The 16,606-nt window shown below is 43.2% G+C and overlaps 1 protein-coding gene across 6 annotated transcripts in view; it reads left to right on the forward strand.

Moving 5' to 3' along the window:
- TMEM241 (transmembrane protein 241) overlaps positions 1-5,231 on the forward strand; it is a 58,866-nt gene extending 53,635 nt beyond the window's left edge. For 4 of the 6 annotated variants that reach the window (XM_039730115.1, XM_039730120.1, XM_039730118.1 and 1 more), the window contains one exon: positions 1,025-1,478. Coding sequence is in view for 1 of the 6 variants with exons in the window: in XM_039730118.1 (XP_039586052.1) it covers positions 1,025-1,085 (61 nt within the window). In the remaining 5 variants the exon portion in view is untranslated. Of the gene's footprint in view, positions 1-1,024; positions 1,479-4,945 lie in introns of those variants that run through there. The other 2 variants (XM_039730116.1, XM_039730121.1) reach the window with 2 other exon arrangements.
- The last annotated feature ends 11,375 nt before the right edge of the window (positions 5,232-16,606 follow it).

A 16,606-nucleotide genomic window follows, 5' to 3' on the forward strand; every position in this document is an offset into this window, starting at 1 on the left:
AGCTCACCAAAGCTAAGATTTAAGTGAATATAATGCTATTAGACCAAAGAGCCTTCAGCTTTACATGCTTTTTTTTTTTTCCAAGGGAAAAAAAAAGAATACTCTTAGAAATGAACTTAACAGAAGTTTGTTTTGTTTATAAAGTTCAGTAAGGAGCTTTTCTGTTTCATAAGCTAATTAAGCCATGGGGCTAAGATGAAAGGTCAGTACACTTAGCTTTGCACTGTTCTAAAAGGGGAGAAGAATCGGCATCTTACCATATTCCTGTCAGCTGTGAGAGATAACAGAGGAGACTTGGGGATTATTAACTATTGCATGCATTGAGTGGGTGGATAGCATATTTAAGTGAAGGTTTTTGTAAAACCATTCATCCTGACTTGGAGCCCTGCTCCTAGGCTGACTCTTAGGGAGCAGCCTTGGTGCCACGGCTGTGCTGTGAGCAGCACAGGAAAGCAGTGCTTGGGCACACATGCCTTTTTGGCTGGGGCAGCTCCTTTCACCTCACCAAGAGAGGCAAACACAGGAATTTTTACTGGCCTCACTATGCCAATGGGGTCACCCCAGCACAAAAAAGGTTTTCCCAGATTTCACCTTGTCCACAAAACCTAAGCTTTACATCTCCTGATGTTGTCAAGTGGCAAGTTTTCAGGACAGAACACAAACAGAAATTGTGAGAGGGAATCAATAGGCTAATAAGGTTCAAACTCTCTTGTCTTCCTTTCCTATTCTTGCTAGTGTAGGGGTGTGCAGCTATTCTTGTAACTAGGGGCAACCTTCTCCATTTAGATTCCTGTCTGTGCATTTTTACTGAATAGCACCAGCCCTAAAATACAAGAAAGGTAGTTTCTGATGAGATCATTTAAATGAGATATTTTGGGTTTCAGCATTTTCTTAGCAAAATAAATGAAAAAATCACCTGGGTTACTGTTTCTAGGTTGGAATGTGTTTAGATAAAATAATACCTTTTTTGTATCAAGTAGAAGGACTTGCATGATGCTAAATTTGTGATATACTTTGTTTACAGCCTTGTGATCGGTGGAGTTGGAGAAGCGTTGCTTGTTTACACTGAAAGGACAGGCACATAAAGAGGAACCAGATCTCACCAGATGGAACAGAGCTGACTTGCAGCCTAGAGACACTATCATGAAAAAAAAGTGGCAGCAGGAATGAAGAAGTGCAACCAAACATGAGGAAAGGGATCTATTGTTTTTGGTTTTTTTTAATTAAGAAAAGAACCTATGCTATTAATAGTGCTGGTAAGGGAGCAGCATAGATGGCAGAGATGGTAAGGAGCCTTTGCCTCAAAGCACAAGACCAACTATATCAGATTGATGTGGTAAAGAAAAAACTGCACTGTATCATGCTGATGGCTCTGTGTGAGCACCACTCAGTAGCAGCTTCTTGCACAGGGAGCTAAACTCAGGAAAAGCAGCATTCCCCACTGGGTGCCCCTGGTGGTTTTTTGTTTTGTTTTGTTTTTTGCTAAACTCAGGAAAAGCAGCATTCCCCAGTGGATGCCCCTGGTGGTTTTTTGTTTTGTTTTGGTTTTTGGTGTTTTTTTTGTTTTTTGTTTTTTTTGAAGCAGACAGCAGGTCATACCAAACAACGTATAAATTCAGGATCTGGAAGGCTGGATTTTGCCTCCAACTGTTCCGTAAGCAGCAAGCTGCCACACACAGGTCTCTAGTCATGTTGTCTGAACTGGCACAGGGACTGAGGCCAAAGGGCTTGTGGAGATAATCCCCTTCTGGAACTGTGGCATTTTGACAGCCTTTCAGAAAGGGAAAATCAGCAATAAATCTCAATATCTGTAGTGATTGCTCTTTGTGAATTTTTTTCTCTCCCATTCATTGAGATTTCTCTTGAACTCTGCCAATTTTTGTCAGCTGGAGGGGGTGGAGGGACACGTACTGTTCCCAGCAGTGGCTTGTCTCTTAAATTATTGCAAGAGGAAACAAAGAACATGAACCTTGAATGAATGTCATAAAGAGTGTAAGGAAATTAATCTCAAGAGTTCTTAAAGTAATTTCATTTCTGGTTGCTTAATGGCTGTTAGAAATTAGTCTTGATATATTAGAGCCTGCAATCTATGTGAAAGTAATATTAAAATGAGTTTATATTGTGGGAAAAGTCTACATGGTAAAAGGAACTTGATAACACATCTTCAGTGAGGAAAGGGACTTGTCTCACTCAATGTTAGATATGTAAAGTGTAGTCCCTTAATCCAAGTTGACCAAATTTCCTTCATAGTCAATGGAAAGAGGGTTGCCCTCACAGAGATGATCCTTCTTGAATAAATTGCTGTGTTAGGAAGTGCATATTTCTCTGTAGACAGAAACTGGGTAACCAGTCTAGACAAGACACATGGTTTCTGCAAGGCTACAGTTACCGGAGGCTTCAATCTAAAAAATTCCTCCAGATGGGCTTGAAAATATGGCTACATTTTAATTTCAAATAAAACACCATAGCTTAACAAAGAAGGTAAATTTTACAAATGTTTGCAGTCAGTTTCTATGACTGGAGAAATTTAGATAAGAGATTAGTTGGTTTTCAGAAAAAAAATGCTGCAAAGAGAAGCTTATAAGAGAAGTACTCTGGTCAATATTATTCCTAAGCTTATTTCAGTCTATCACAAAAGGTCTATTCATATGGGCATGCTGTCTGTGTATGTTGGGTCCCACTCTGGCCTTGAGTTTGGCATGAGCCATTTTTAAACCAGGTGGTAAAACTCAGGTTTGGGAAGAAACAGGGAATAGAGGCACAAGCATGAAAAAATAAATGCTTGAACTTGAGCATGAGTCCAGAAACCAGCATGAACCACATGGGAAGTTGGGCCCATCCGCCCAGTGAGCCATGACACAGCCAGCCATGGGTCCTCATAGCATTCCAGTCTGTAAATTCAGACAGTGCTGAGAGTGATGGCTGCAGCATTCTGGTTTTCCCCACACAACTCTCTCTGCCAGCCAGTTGTGGCAATGCAGTAGGATCCTTGCTGTGCCATCTTTCTGCTGACTTTGAAGTGAATAGTGACCCTAGGAGACCTCATGGAAGACTCCGTGTGTGATTGCCGAGGTTTTGCAATCGTAGCTGGAACCTTCGCTGTGGGAAAAGCTCATCTTGTACCTCTCTTCTTGCATAACTTTCAAGGGTAGGCTGCAGTCTGGTTTTTTTTCTTCCTCTATCTTGCCTGTGCTGTTCATAGCAATGTGCAGAACACCCATTTGCTTTCTTGCTGGTGGTCTCAGTGGAAAGGCAGAGGCCAAACCAGCAGCCAGGGCTGCAATAGCACTTTGATCAGAGGGCATCTTGGCATGGCTGCAGGAAGCTTGTTTGGCTGCAACAGGAATTTCTGTAGTGTGGGCTCTGGGGGAATTCAGTGCCTGCAGATGCTGCATTAGTATCCTCCTGCACAGTAAGGCAACTGCCTTTTTTTTAAACTCACCATGTTAAACAACACAAAACTGTTTACCTTCTGCTTGCGTTTTTTTGTGCCTTAGTCCAATGTGCTTGCATTTCTGAGACTCTGCTTGAGGTAAGTAAAAAGCACAGGTTTAAACTGATTGCTACGTAAGCAAATCAAAGAACCACAGGTAGCAGTGGAGCTGGACTCCTCTGTCAAACACAACTGGTTCAGTACCCTCTGAGCCCTGCAGAGCAGCATGATGCTCATAGTCTTGCTGAAATTCAGATTAGGGTGAAAACAGAGCTCAGTGGCCTTCAAAATCCATCTTTGCATATTTGGAGTTGTCTTAAGGTGTTGAAGGCATGGCTTGGCATCCTTCTTGCTCAGGCTGTGGCAGAGGGGGCAGCAGGGCCAGGCTCCAGTGTGGCATCTGCCTCTGGGAGAGGCCTGTGAGCCAAGGGCTGGTTCAGTGCTGCTCACAGTGAGCTGCCAAAGGGTCAGCCCTGTGGTGGGGCAAGCAGTGGTGGGCAGAGAGCCCTTGGGGGACTTCTGGCTGTTGGAAGAAGTGGTGCCTTTCTCAACACATGTGTGCTGAGCTGGGGATGCCAGCCAGGAGCTGGTGACCTGCAGCAGCTGCAAAGCCCTGAGATGGCATCTCAGCTGCCAGTGCAGATCAGGTCATACAAACCTAAAGGTCAGCTCTGGGAGGGCACCAAGAAGACCCTGGCTCTTCACCACTGCCCTTGGGAAGGTGTGTGTTCCCAGCAGTGGCACCCAAGGGAGCAGAGACACAGAGCTGTTTGGGCTCCCTGGTCCTCACAGCCCTGGCTGAGCAGGCGATGGCAGCAGAGGAGAAATGTGGGCAAGGCAGGCACTACTGGCTGCTTGCAGAGGTTGGGGACTGGAGGGGATGAGGTACAAACCTGGTGATTTCCTGAGAAAGCAGTGCCCTGGTCTTTCATTCAGCTCTGCCACAGGAGGAGGGATGCTGCATAATAAAGAACACACTTCAGGGCTGTTAAAGTGATCTTAAAAGCAGAAAACCTCAGAAGTTCAAGCTTAAAATGGCTCTTGCAAGACTTGTGAACAGTTACGTTAAGTAATATGAAGCAGGAATATGCAACGTTGGAGCATTTATATCTAATTGATCTTTTTTGAGTCAGTCAAACATACAAAGTGCCCAACACACAGCTCTGAGCAAGGAGGAGCTCCTTTAGGTTGCAGAGAAGCAATGACACTGATTAATGCCTGAATGCAAAGTGGTGGGTCTGTAGCTCAGCTGAGCTACACATTTATCAGTATCCAGCATTTAAGGAATTTACTGTTCTTGGGTTGTCAACACATGTGACTAGAGAGAAAAAATGGGGTGTGCTGGTCTTTCTAAAAGGCAGCAGGTGCTGGAGGCTGTTCCATCATGCCCTTTTCCCATCTACTGGTTTTGATCAAATCACTGACAGAGATGGTCCTGAATCAAGTCATACCTTTTTGATCCTACCTTGCTTACACCTATTTTCCAAGTGTCTTTTTTCTTTCCTTACAAAGTAATGGAGACAAGGCTTGTGTTACCCACTGCAGTGACATGACTCATGCATATGGCTGGCCTTCATCATAGAGAGCATCTGCTTAAAGCCAAGTGCCATCAAAAGAAGACTTGAAGAGTAAAGCTGCTTGATATGGACTACAAGTGGATTACAAAAATGCAGGCCACAGGGATTCTGTTTTGAAACAATCTTCTGGATCTGGCAGCTGTAACATAGCTTCCAGCAGAAAATGTTATTAAATTAATTAAATGAACCTGATACTTAACACTGAAATGAATCTTTTGTTGCTTATTGCTGTGTTGTGTTGGCAGAGAATCTATGCCAATCTTTCAATAGAAGCTGAAAATCTGCAGAGCAAGTGATCTTAGCAAAAAAAGCAATAGGGAAACCTTTAAAGTTATTTTTAAAAGAAGGTCTGGACCTGTTAAAATATTCAGTGAGGGATAGAATTGTGATTTACCATTACTCTTTGTAACACCTGTGTCTGAGTTGGTGGATGAGTGTATATATATATATATATATATATATATATAATATGTTCCTCTCCCACCCTCTAATAAGAAGATCTAAAAAATTCAAGAAATGTGATGTCAGCACAGCACATGCTTTGAAAAGGATGCTTTATTAAGTATTGTAGAAAAGTTTGTTGCTGGGAGCTGTGCTGAGAGCTGAGGAAAGGTTTCCTGCAGCTCCTGTAAGCTGAAGGAGATGGTGAGTTGAAGAAAACTCCATGGCAAATTTGCCTTGCCCAGAGCTGAATGAATAGCTTTCAAACAGATCATCTGCTACTGTGAACCTGGCAACAGGCTCAGTGTGGAACTTTAATCCTGTTCCAGAGGATAGACACAGGGACAGGCTCATTTGGGTTGAAAAGAAGGCGTGGGTGAGGGGAAGGCGACTGGGGGCAGGACTAAAAAAAATTGAGGCTGGCATACTTTTGTACAAGGATGGGATTTGCTTCTGAAAATGTGTTTCTTATTCGTAGGTTTGGGGGGGTGGGGGCTGGGGCTTTTCTTTGTGGGCTTGTTGTTTTTCTTTTTTTAAATTAGAGTGTATTACAAATACATGTCTGTTTAGTCCCAAAAAGGAATTAGAGGAGCCTATGAAGGTTGTGTAACTATTTCCATATTATTTGGCCGGTTTGGGAAGCTTAACCCTTTTATTAACTAAAGTGTCCTTGTGTAAGCCTTGATTTCTTCTGGAAAATGGACTGTTTTTTGTAATAATGCTGGTAAAAAAAACGGCGCTCTCTTCTTGATCACCAAGATGAGGAAGTCTTCAGTATCTGTGGTGGGAAGGAGTCACACTACTCTTCTACCTTTTAATAATTACCTTGGCCTCCACAGTATGTGGGAGTAGCCAGACAGCATGTTAAGTTCTTGATTTGATGGTATACAAAACCCCTTTGAAAGCCACACCAGGAACATGATCAGCAAATTTTGTCTTTTGTTCTATCATTAATATTTGAAAACATATAGCCCAGGACTTGTTCAGCTGTGAGTTTGCTGCCCATATAGAGAAGGCTGTATAAAGAAGAATACTGTGACAGGGGTGTGTCCCTTCCAGGCAATGGGTAAAATCCCATAACTGCACTCACAGATGTGGCTGTGGGAGACCCTGTGACTGCTGGAGCTTTTCTGCTTCCTGTTTGCCATCAGCAGTCCTGTACCTTTCTTGACTCCTGACAAACTTCGCCTTGAGAGGGAGGAAAACTTGCACATTCATAGGTGAGGCTGGTGAAGAAGTGGCTGCTCTACCCTAAGATTCATGTTGGTTCAAGTACTTGAGGGCTAGTGCAGCTTGGGAATCAAAGGCCAGGCCCATTTTCCTGTAGGAGTTGATCCCTGTTTACACTTAAACTTCAGATTTCTGTACCACTGCCGATGGGGAAAGCTGGTGCACCAACAAGTTTGTTTATGCAGCCAGTGCCTTGTGATACCGTGTAAGAACAGCACCTGCCTGGAGCAAGCTGGCTGGATAAAACAACCAGCACAACCGTTTTGAAACTGATAAGGAGAAGGGTTGATGTTGTTTGGAGGAAATGGTTATTCAGATTGAAACTGGGTCATTAGGCAATGAAGATGGAAAGGAAAAGCGGAGAGCTGGGAATTCTCATTGCCATGCATAAGCACAGAAGAAGTATCACTGACACCAGTTACACTACAAGAGGGTTGGAGTTTCTGCTAAAATGACTGTGTTTCTGGCATGAAACTGTTGTTAAGCAGAAATGTTTTGGAGATTTGCAGATGTCCACTGTAAAGACTGTGTGGCTGTAATTAGCAGTCACATGGCAAAAGCAGAAAGCATTCATTGACTGGGATGGGAAACACCTTGAGGCAAATATTTCTCAGAACTTCCTTTGAAAGATGTGGAGACCAAGCTAGTCTGACTAATTGTTCCCTCTAGCCCTGGCTAGAGACAGAAACCAAAAGGGTTTTTTACTTTTTCTCTGTCACGTACCTTCTGGGACACCAAGGGATGAGCTTGGCCTCAAACATGGAAAACAACTCTTAAGGAGTCACTTCTCCCTTACTGATCACCTAGAAACTGGTCTGTTCTTTGCCTTCTCAGGGAAGAGGTCTCTGTGCCAGTTGCCATCACAAGTTAGCAAATTAAGTTCCTTCAGGTCTGAAGGAGACATTTTAATTGAGACCCTTCACGCCCATAAGTCTGCAGCCCTGTGGGCAGTCCAATGCCAGGAAAAAGATTATCAGCATGTTGCAAAGGATGCTCAGCCCTTACAGTTAGTTCTCCATTTAAGCTGAACGAGAGAAGTGACAACCCCATTTCAGTGTCAGTGGAGATGAAGCTGGAGGTACTGCTATTATGTGACTCTGCAGGCATTGCCCTGGATCTCGCCTGCCACCAGGTCTACTTGTGCAGGAAGCTTCAACAGTTAGTAGAGAACACCCTCATAGCTGCAGTGTAAGAGACACAATAAATTTTAGCAGGCAGAAGCAAACAGCCTCCAAGTTCTTCTCTTCTCCATTCTGCTGCCGGCTGTCTCCCTGCCAAAGCCTGGGATCTGCAAATCACTCCCATAATGGCCACTCAGAAAACACAGTTGAACTTTCTTTCAAATATTATGTTCCTTTTGGGTGAAGTTAATTGTTTTCCCTCATTTGGTGTCTCCAGTTATGGTCAAAGAATTATGATGTAGGATAGACACAGAAGCTAAAAATTTCAGCAAGGCAGCTTTTATTTCTTTATTATAGTTGTCTGTTCATATTGTCTTCAGCATGGGTGCTCCTTGGTCTTATTATTGATGATGAATAAGAACAGACTGTGCAGAGATTAACACAGATGGTTGTAGCCTCAAGACTTGATGAGCTGTTACTAAAGAAAATAAATCTCTACTTTGAAGGAGAGCCTTACACAACAGAATTTCATGTGGTTCAGCTGTATTCAAAGGGGAATATTAAAATTGCTGAGCAAAGAATTGAATGGCTCCTGTTGTGAATAGCTGTCTGTATGGGTAAGTTGCTTACCGCAGTCTCTCAGATGGAAAAAACTCAACTACAGTGTTTTCTTTTGGGTTAAAACAAACAAACAAACCCATAAAACAAACCCTCTGTGATTCAGAAATGTTTGGAGAGAAGCAGTGTAGCTCACCAGAGCAAATGCTGAATTGCAAAGGCAGCGCCACTGAAAATTTTGACAGAGGAACCCTTAACCTCCTGCTACAGAAATAAATGTAAAAGCTATAGAATAACTTCACCTTTCCCTTCAAAATCCCTCTCACGTTTCTTACTCTTCTTTTTTCTGAAAATGTGACACAGAGGCACCATTCTGGTTCAAACCCCTCTTTGAAACCATAGAAAGTCAGTTTTAAAGGAGTATATGCAGTGGAAAACAGCTGAGATGGCAGCAGAACTTCTTGCTGCCAGCATCTGGGGCTCCAACAGATCGTGCAAAATCAGGGAGAGTTTTTTAGACTAAAGGTAACTTGGATCTAGTACCCTGCTCTGCACCGTAAGCTAATAAGCCAAATCTTTAAAACTGATGCAAATTAAATCTTCTGTGTCAATCATGTTCCTCTCTTCCCTTTGTATGGGCTTCAGGCTAGATACAGCTCCTGTAAACAGATGGCTGCGCTGATGGGAACGTCTTAGGCTGTGCCTTCAGCCAGCAGGAGGAAAAGAATGGAATATTATGTTGCACCACCTCCCAGCCCTTGCAATAATTTCATCCAAAAGTAAAGACTGGAAAGGTTTTGCAAGTGTTTGTGTTTCTTAGGGAAAGAAGAGAATGGAACATGCCCTTAACCATGTTGGTCTCTCTGAGAGACTTCATGAACTCACTTCATGACAAATTCTTTCATGGGCTGGAGATTTGGCTGTCTTGCCTTAATAGGAAGGTACGAAGTAGCCCAAAATATTTTTGACCACTCCAAAAATATGTTCCAGCTATAGAATTCTGTCATAATTTTCCATGTAACAGTTTAAAAACAAACAATAAAGCAAGACCATGGCATGAGATTTCAGCTAGAGCATTCTCTAAGGTTTGTTTTTCTGGGGGAGTATGGGGGTGTGGGGGGGGTGGTTGTAAAATGCATTAAGTTTCCATTTCATCATACTGGTTTCATCTTCTCCTGTATTCTATGGTAGTTTTATATAAGTAGCCATAATTACAGTGATACTTTTACTCTATTGCTACACTGTTAACTGCAAAAAAACCCAAACAAACAAGCAAAAAACAAACCATCATATGAAGACAGTATTGTTATTATATCAATCAGTGTGTTTAAAAGCTGCAATTCTGCTTGGTTTAATGTATTTATTTTTCCTCCTAGGAATCACATTGCTAGGCTCTAAGCTTGGTTGGGATTTGAAAAGTCTCTTGACTGATTCACTGTCTTCTGCTCTATGGACAGCAGCTGCCCAGGTGTAGATTGTTTTCCATGTGCCTTGAGGGGCTTCCCCAGTGTCTGATCAGGTTTTCAGTAAAGGTGACTTCTCTAAGCTCATCATTCTAATGGAACTGCAGAATGACTTCTTCAAGATTCCTACCACTTTCTCAAATCAGACATGTCTCACATCTTTAAGAGGTGAATAACTTGGATGGTTAGCAAATGTAACATCCCAGTGACAGTGGTTCTATCCTACGTGTTCAGTTTTGCAAAATGTTTGAACTTCCTGCTGGTGAGGAATATTTTAATTCCCTGTGGCCTTGCAGACATTCGTGCTCCGCTCCTTGTGACCAAAGGATCTGCTTTGGGTCACAGACTGCCATTTCTTTAATATCTGTCTGCAATTATTGTGCTGCCACCATCAATTAAATTCTTCAGATATTTTTCTTCCTGGTCTCCTGCAGCTTTAATCTGAAACTTTCCATTTTCCTGTCCATGGACACCATCACAGCCTGAACAGGGTCCAATTTTCCATTAATGGACACAGCAGGCTTTTAAAATAAATCAGGCAAAGGGTGGAGTCTGCAGCTCCAGATGCACCATGTGAAAGAGTCAGCCAGACCCAACTTCCAGCACTGCATCATCTTCTTTCTGTTTATATTTGTGCTTATTGAAATAATAAAATGTGAACAAAAAAAGGGGGAGGGGGGGAATAAGATGCCTAAACAACAGCAGTCAAGAGAAAAGCACATAACATGGAATAAAAGAGGAAATGGGGTCAGTTCTTAATGCATCTGCACAATGTATAATTTAAACCGTGATCTGAAATGTTCCTTAGAAAGTACATCTGAATGCAATGCCTCCTATGCTCCACTGACTGGTGGAGGTCTGACTTGGCATGATAAATCTCAGGTTTGAGGAAATGAAAGATTATGTACTAGACAAAAAAAAAAAAGAAAAAAAAAAAAAGAAGGAAAAGAAATTTTTTCTTCTTCTTTTTTTTTTTTTAATTTTTTTTTTGGGGTTGTTGTCTTAATTTACCTCCATTCTGTGCAGATACACAGGCTGCCCTGGTAGGCAGATGGCAGCTTGCAGAGTCTTGCATTCAGAAAATATGAATGAACCTTTTGGGCTGTCATGGGAGATGAGCACTTTGCAGTTCTGGTGCTGGCTTTGTGTGTGTTGTCATCTTGGCCCATGGAAATAGCCCAGATGTTGGTACCACAGTTGATACCACTCCCATGCTGCTCATGGGAGGATGTTGCTCTGGAGGAAGGCATTAAATATTGAGCTTTCAAAAACATGCTGTGCTTTTGGAAGATTGCATATAAATTATGTAAATACCTTGGGGTTGCTTATTAAGCTGGAGTTGGTCTAGCTTTGACTAGAAAAAATGTTCACACCTAGAAGAGACTGACATAGTTGCAACCTACTGATGTTTGGAGATGTGTTGGACTTTGTCCACCTCAAAAGTGTAAGTCTGTGCTTTGCTGTTTTGCTGAAATGCTTGTGTTCCATGAGCAGCCCCAGTGCAGCCAGTGCCTGGCTGCATTGTGGGAGGTCAGAGCTCAGAATGAGCCCTCTCCAAAGAGCTCACTTCAGACCTTGAAGGCAGAAGGAAGGTTGCTAACAGTTGCACTTCAGTCATGCAGATTCAGCAACCTCTTAGTCCTCCTATAGCTGCTGGGAGAAGAGAGGCCCCCTTCTTAAGGTGAGATGAAGGGTAACAGTTGCACTTCAGTCATGCTGTTGATTCAGCAACCTCTTAGTCCTCCTATAGCTGCTGGGAGAAGAGAGGCCCCCTTCTTAAGGTGAGATGAAGGTGAAGATGATGCTGACCATGCTGACAATGATGATGACTGAGTAGTCACTGCTTCAGTTCTCCCTTCTCCTCCCTTTTCCTCTAGGGATGTTACCATGGACAGTTGTGGTGATGATCTCTTTCTTCCCTTCTTGTCAGTGCTGTGGGCTCCTTTTCAAGGGAAGCTGAGTGGGTGTGGGTGGGTGCACAGCCAGGTCTTATCCCAGCATGTAACTAAGAGCAGCCAATGTATCCAGGTGGGAACCAGGCCCACCGTGCACCCCTGCCCTGCACTGAGGACAGAAGTGCATCTTTCCCAATTAAAAAAGACTGTGTGAGGCAGTTTAATTGACAGACGTTAATTGCTTCACAGGCTGTGAAGCTCTGAGCTGTGAGCTCTCACTCACAGATGCAGGCCAACATGAAGAAGGTGTCTGGGGCTCAGGCTTCTGGTTACAGATGTGCTGGCAAGTGGCAAGGGACTGGGGGAACAGTGTGGTCTAGAGCATTAATCCAACTCAAATAGTAGCAATTCAGTCTTTTTCACCTGAGTGGGATCAGAACAGTTTAGAAATAAAAGTGTCTTATGTGTTTTTTTTAAACTTCACAGCTACTTTCTCCAGTAGTTTTTTTCTTATTTAACAAAACTCCCACCCCAATATTCAGGCTTCTTTGGTTGTCAACAAAAAATGCCACTAGAAACCACAGCCTCCTGTTGTTTTCTGCATATTTATAATTTTGCAAACCATTCCTCCTTCCCTCACGCAGCCTGTCAGACTCTTCAGCTCTGCAATTCTTCTGAATCTATTCCTGGCATGTTATCTTCCCTCCCATCCAGAGTGGCTGTTCAGTTAACAGCATGTTGAGTTGTGAAGGGCTGGGGGAGGCCTCACGAGTGTGCTGCTTCCCCAGCCAGTGACTGCCACGAGCATTCCTTGCAAGAAGGGAGCAAACCAACATAAAAGTCTTGTGCTTACTGTTTGGTGAGCTTGTTCTTTTCTTATCACTCTATAAATATGTTGAGATTTGCCATCTTACCTCCTTTTTATTTTAATTTGGATGTATGTGATGATTGGAGAAGTGTGAGATGAGGCGAAAGAGCTGAGACCTGTGCGCTCCCAGGGATTCCTGATACACAAACAGATGGGAAGAAACCTGGGGACCTGAACAGGGTTGGTTCTTTTAGTCTTCTGGTGTGGGAGTATAAAAGCTGATGTCATGCCTGTCATTTTTGTGCTGTGAAACACTGCCATTGTCCTTTGTAAAAACCTAGCACAGTTCATCCCTGTGGGCAACATAAATGGTACACCAACAGGGGAAGAACAGGTGGCTTAAGTTAGTATAGATGTCTCCAAACCCTTGCTTAAGCCTAAAGAAAAGTTTAGCTAAAGCTCTGTCTAAGAGAAAACCCCAATACTCCTCACCTAAATCAATGAACAGAACCCACTCCTGGTAAACCAGTCCTTGTTTTTGAACATGGGTGATTTAGTACTGGTTTGTAATTAAACCCTTCTGCCTCTTCATCCTTTTGCTCTCCCAGTTAACTCTCAAGAGTAAAAATCCTCCAGCTGTTGGTAAAAGGAAGCAATGGAGAAGAGGGAAATTTGCCCTTTGGGTGAAAGCAGGGATAGAAGGGTATAAAGGCTTCCTCATGGATGCTGCTGCATTGAAAATGAGGGAAGCTTAGGTCTTGTGTCAGTGTTTCTGAAAACCTGACTTGCACAGCTTCTTCCCCAGTGGTTGTACCCATTGATGTTAACCAAGACCACACTTCACTACACTTGGAGGCCCCTGGGAGAGGATTGGTTTTCTTGCCTCTACTCTCTCCTTTTAGTGTCTTGCTTAACTAAATTCCAAAACTTTGTTAAGGACTGCTACTAAGGAACACCACACCCCAGAGTTCACTTAGGGGAGAGATTTCAGTTTCAAGTTAGATGAAATACTAACATGAATGCAAAAAGGTACAAACTGGTCACCAATGAAATCTGACTGCAAACTGGAAGACTTCTTCAGCTTTGAGGAATTAAGCCCTGGAGCATCTGACTAAACAGTGTAACAGAGGCAAGTGTCCTAGCTGGCTTAAGATAATGTTTAGCAAGGTTATGGAAAGGAGTGCAAGACAGGAGAGATGAACAAATATGTAGGAAAGGCAATGTACGATAACAGCCAATATTTAGATCTTGTTAAGGGCAGGATGTGTTTGATGCTCAAGTCAGCAGCAACTTCTTGGTTCACCCCTGCCTTGCTTTGAAGGTGTGCAGGCCATTTTCCAGGATCATGGTTCCAGCTCTTTCCCAGTACCATGCTATAAGCACTGCTTCTCCTCTCTCTCGGGTGGTCCTGGTATTTGCAGCTGGGTCTGGGCAGGGTGTATGTTTGCTGGTTTTTTCCAGGGACTGACGAGCTCTCCTCTGAGCTCATGTGGACCATCAGGTTCCAGGCTGAGGTGGGGGTCTCTGCCTGATACTGGTTCTCATCAGTTTAGGATTTTGCAAAGGCCTTTTTGCTTTGCACACAGTATTCTGTGAAAGGATGCACCTGATGCTTTTTTCCCTTTTTTTTCCTCCCTCTTCAGTACAGAGTTTACAGTGGCAGATGAACAAATTAAGTTCAAATCTGCTTCCCACACTCTCCTCCCTTCCCAAAGGTGCAACCTGGGACAGATTTCAGTCTCAGCTAGTGACGTTGGCATTGTAACTCTGATTGCTCAGTCTCTCGCCTCGCTCAACTACTTTTACCTTGTTTGTGTATTTTTACATGTTTATTGTGGGGCCTGGTGCCAAAATCCTTTAGCATCGTGGGAAGGTGCAATCATCTCTTAGCAAACCACTCCTCACTGCTTCCACACAAGTCTCATGCTCTGTATTTTAGGAGGCTGGAGCAATTAGCTGAAGTTGCATCATTTAGATATGTTAGAAACTATCCCAAATAAGCCATTGCAAGTTAATAAGTAGTTTAGGAAAACGACTGCTAAGTATTTTTCTGTATGTTTGCATGTTCTGGAGTCTGTGTAAATCATGGTAATGTTCACATTGTCACAAATATGATTTAAAGCTGTGGCTCTCTGGAGTGATGGGTAAAGGTAGGGAGGCAAACCTTCCCCATAATTTTATTAACATGGAACGAAACTACAAGTAAATGGGTGTGTTTGATGAGACCACCTACACAGGCATTGGATTTAGAGGGTGTCATAGGTGTAAAAAACATTGCTTGAATGCAAACACATGGTGGGCAATTGGCTGTGCAACACACCAATGTCCAAAACACAACTTCCAGCCTCCAGAGAGGAAGCAGCTGCTTGCGAACTACAACTGGCACATGGGCTGGTTGTAAGTTTTACCACCACCTGGACTAACCCAAAGTAGTGTATTCCAAATTCTCTTGTGAACAAGGGGTCATAGGATACAAACAATGCTGAAGAGCCTGCCTGTGCCTCATCCTCTGGCATACCAACAGCTGGGACTCAGACACCCTGCTTCTGGCAGCTCCAGGTGGTGCCAAAAAAGAAGTGCTTAAAATCCCAGCAAATCCAAAACAGTGGTCTGGGAAGAAGGTTATGATCTTGAATGGATGGAAAATGTTGAAGTGAGGGCTCTGCAGGGAGCTGAACACCAGGAGATGGCCAGGGTCCTTTGGCAAGCCCACCACTGGCTTATTAATAAGCAGCTGTGTGTCCCAGGGGGAGACAAAACCAAAACCCTTTTCACAGACAGATGAGAGACAGAATAATTTTACATATTGTCACTGGTGAAAAACAGTCAGTTTTTCAATTTTTTTAAAACTTTTATTCATTCTTTTTTAGAAAAGGAGTAACTCTGCATGGTAGAGTGTACGGCATATAATTTCAAAACAGAAGAAGTTATATGGAATGGATTATTTTCCCAAACTATTTAAAGTTGAACCTAAAATCATATGTAAATCAACACTCATTGCCATGTAAGACAAAGGAAAACAATCAACATGTTTTCTGTTTGGTACAGATTTTCTCTACCTCTTCAGCCTGAATTTTCCTAGGGTTGGGCAGAAAAGGGGGGCAAATCCTGCCCATTGTCCTAATCATAATTGTACTGACCAAGCTTTGTGCTCTGAGATCTAGCAACATATGGCTTTATATACGTTCCTAAGTAAACAGTGCAACATCATCACCACCTTAAGTGTTTATTCCACATTCAAACTGTAACTGAACATCACTCTGAAACCCTTTTCCGCCCCCAAAACAACAGCAATAACAATGAGAAGCAGAAAGTCTCCAGCAATCAGATTTCATCCAGAAATCTGTGTAAACTGTAGATCAGGGCTGGGTAGCAGCACAGAAGGCAAAAGATGTGACAGCTTGATTCAATAGCATCTCTAAAGACTACTCCAAGACTGTCATTCTTTAGTCTGCATCTTGCAATCACAATTTGCTTTTTCCCTGCAATGCTATAAAGCAATATAAGAAAAAAATCAGACTCAAAAGCAAAAGGTAGAAGCCTTCGTGGAAAGGTAAAGCTTCTGCTTAGCCTTGAGTGGCTGCCATTAGAAACAGATGTCCACAATCAGAAACGAATCTTGAATGTATATACACAATTTGGGTGGAAAGGGACACGGCCAAGGGTGAAAGCCCTCCTATCTGACCCACAAACTGTTTTGGATCGTAGGTCCACACCACACGCACTGCCTTTTTGGTCTGAATAAACCAGCAAAGCAACTGCACTTGGCTCCAGGTGCACTCCAGGCTCTTGGCTCCACTGCTCCTTGGCTGTGTGGGGGCCAGGAGAAGGAGGAGGCAACTGCAGGCTCCAGGTGCACTCCAGGCTCTTGGCTCCACTGCTCCTTGGCTGTGTGGGGGCCAGGAGAAGGAGGAGAAGGAGAAGGAGGAGGAGGAGGGAGTAAAATTTCCCCCCCTCCCCTCACTTTGCAGCTGGCTGAGTGACGCATCGGTTGCAGCGACATGGGACGTTACACTGGGAAGGTTTAAGTGCATACTTTTCTCTTTACCCCCTCCTCCCCAATCCTGTTGGAATGTATCT

This window comes from Passer montanus, unplaced genomic scaffold (genome assembly GCF_014805655.1).
Source record: "Passer montanus isolate IOZ18808 unplaced genomic scaffold, ASM1480565v1 scaffold70, whole genome shotgun sequence".
Taxonomy (NCBI): Eukaryota; Metazoa; Chordata; class Aves; order Passeriformes; family Passeridae; genus Passer; species Passer montanus.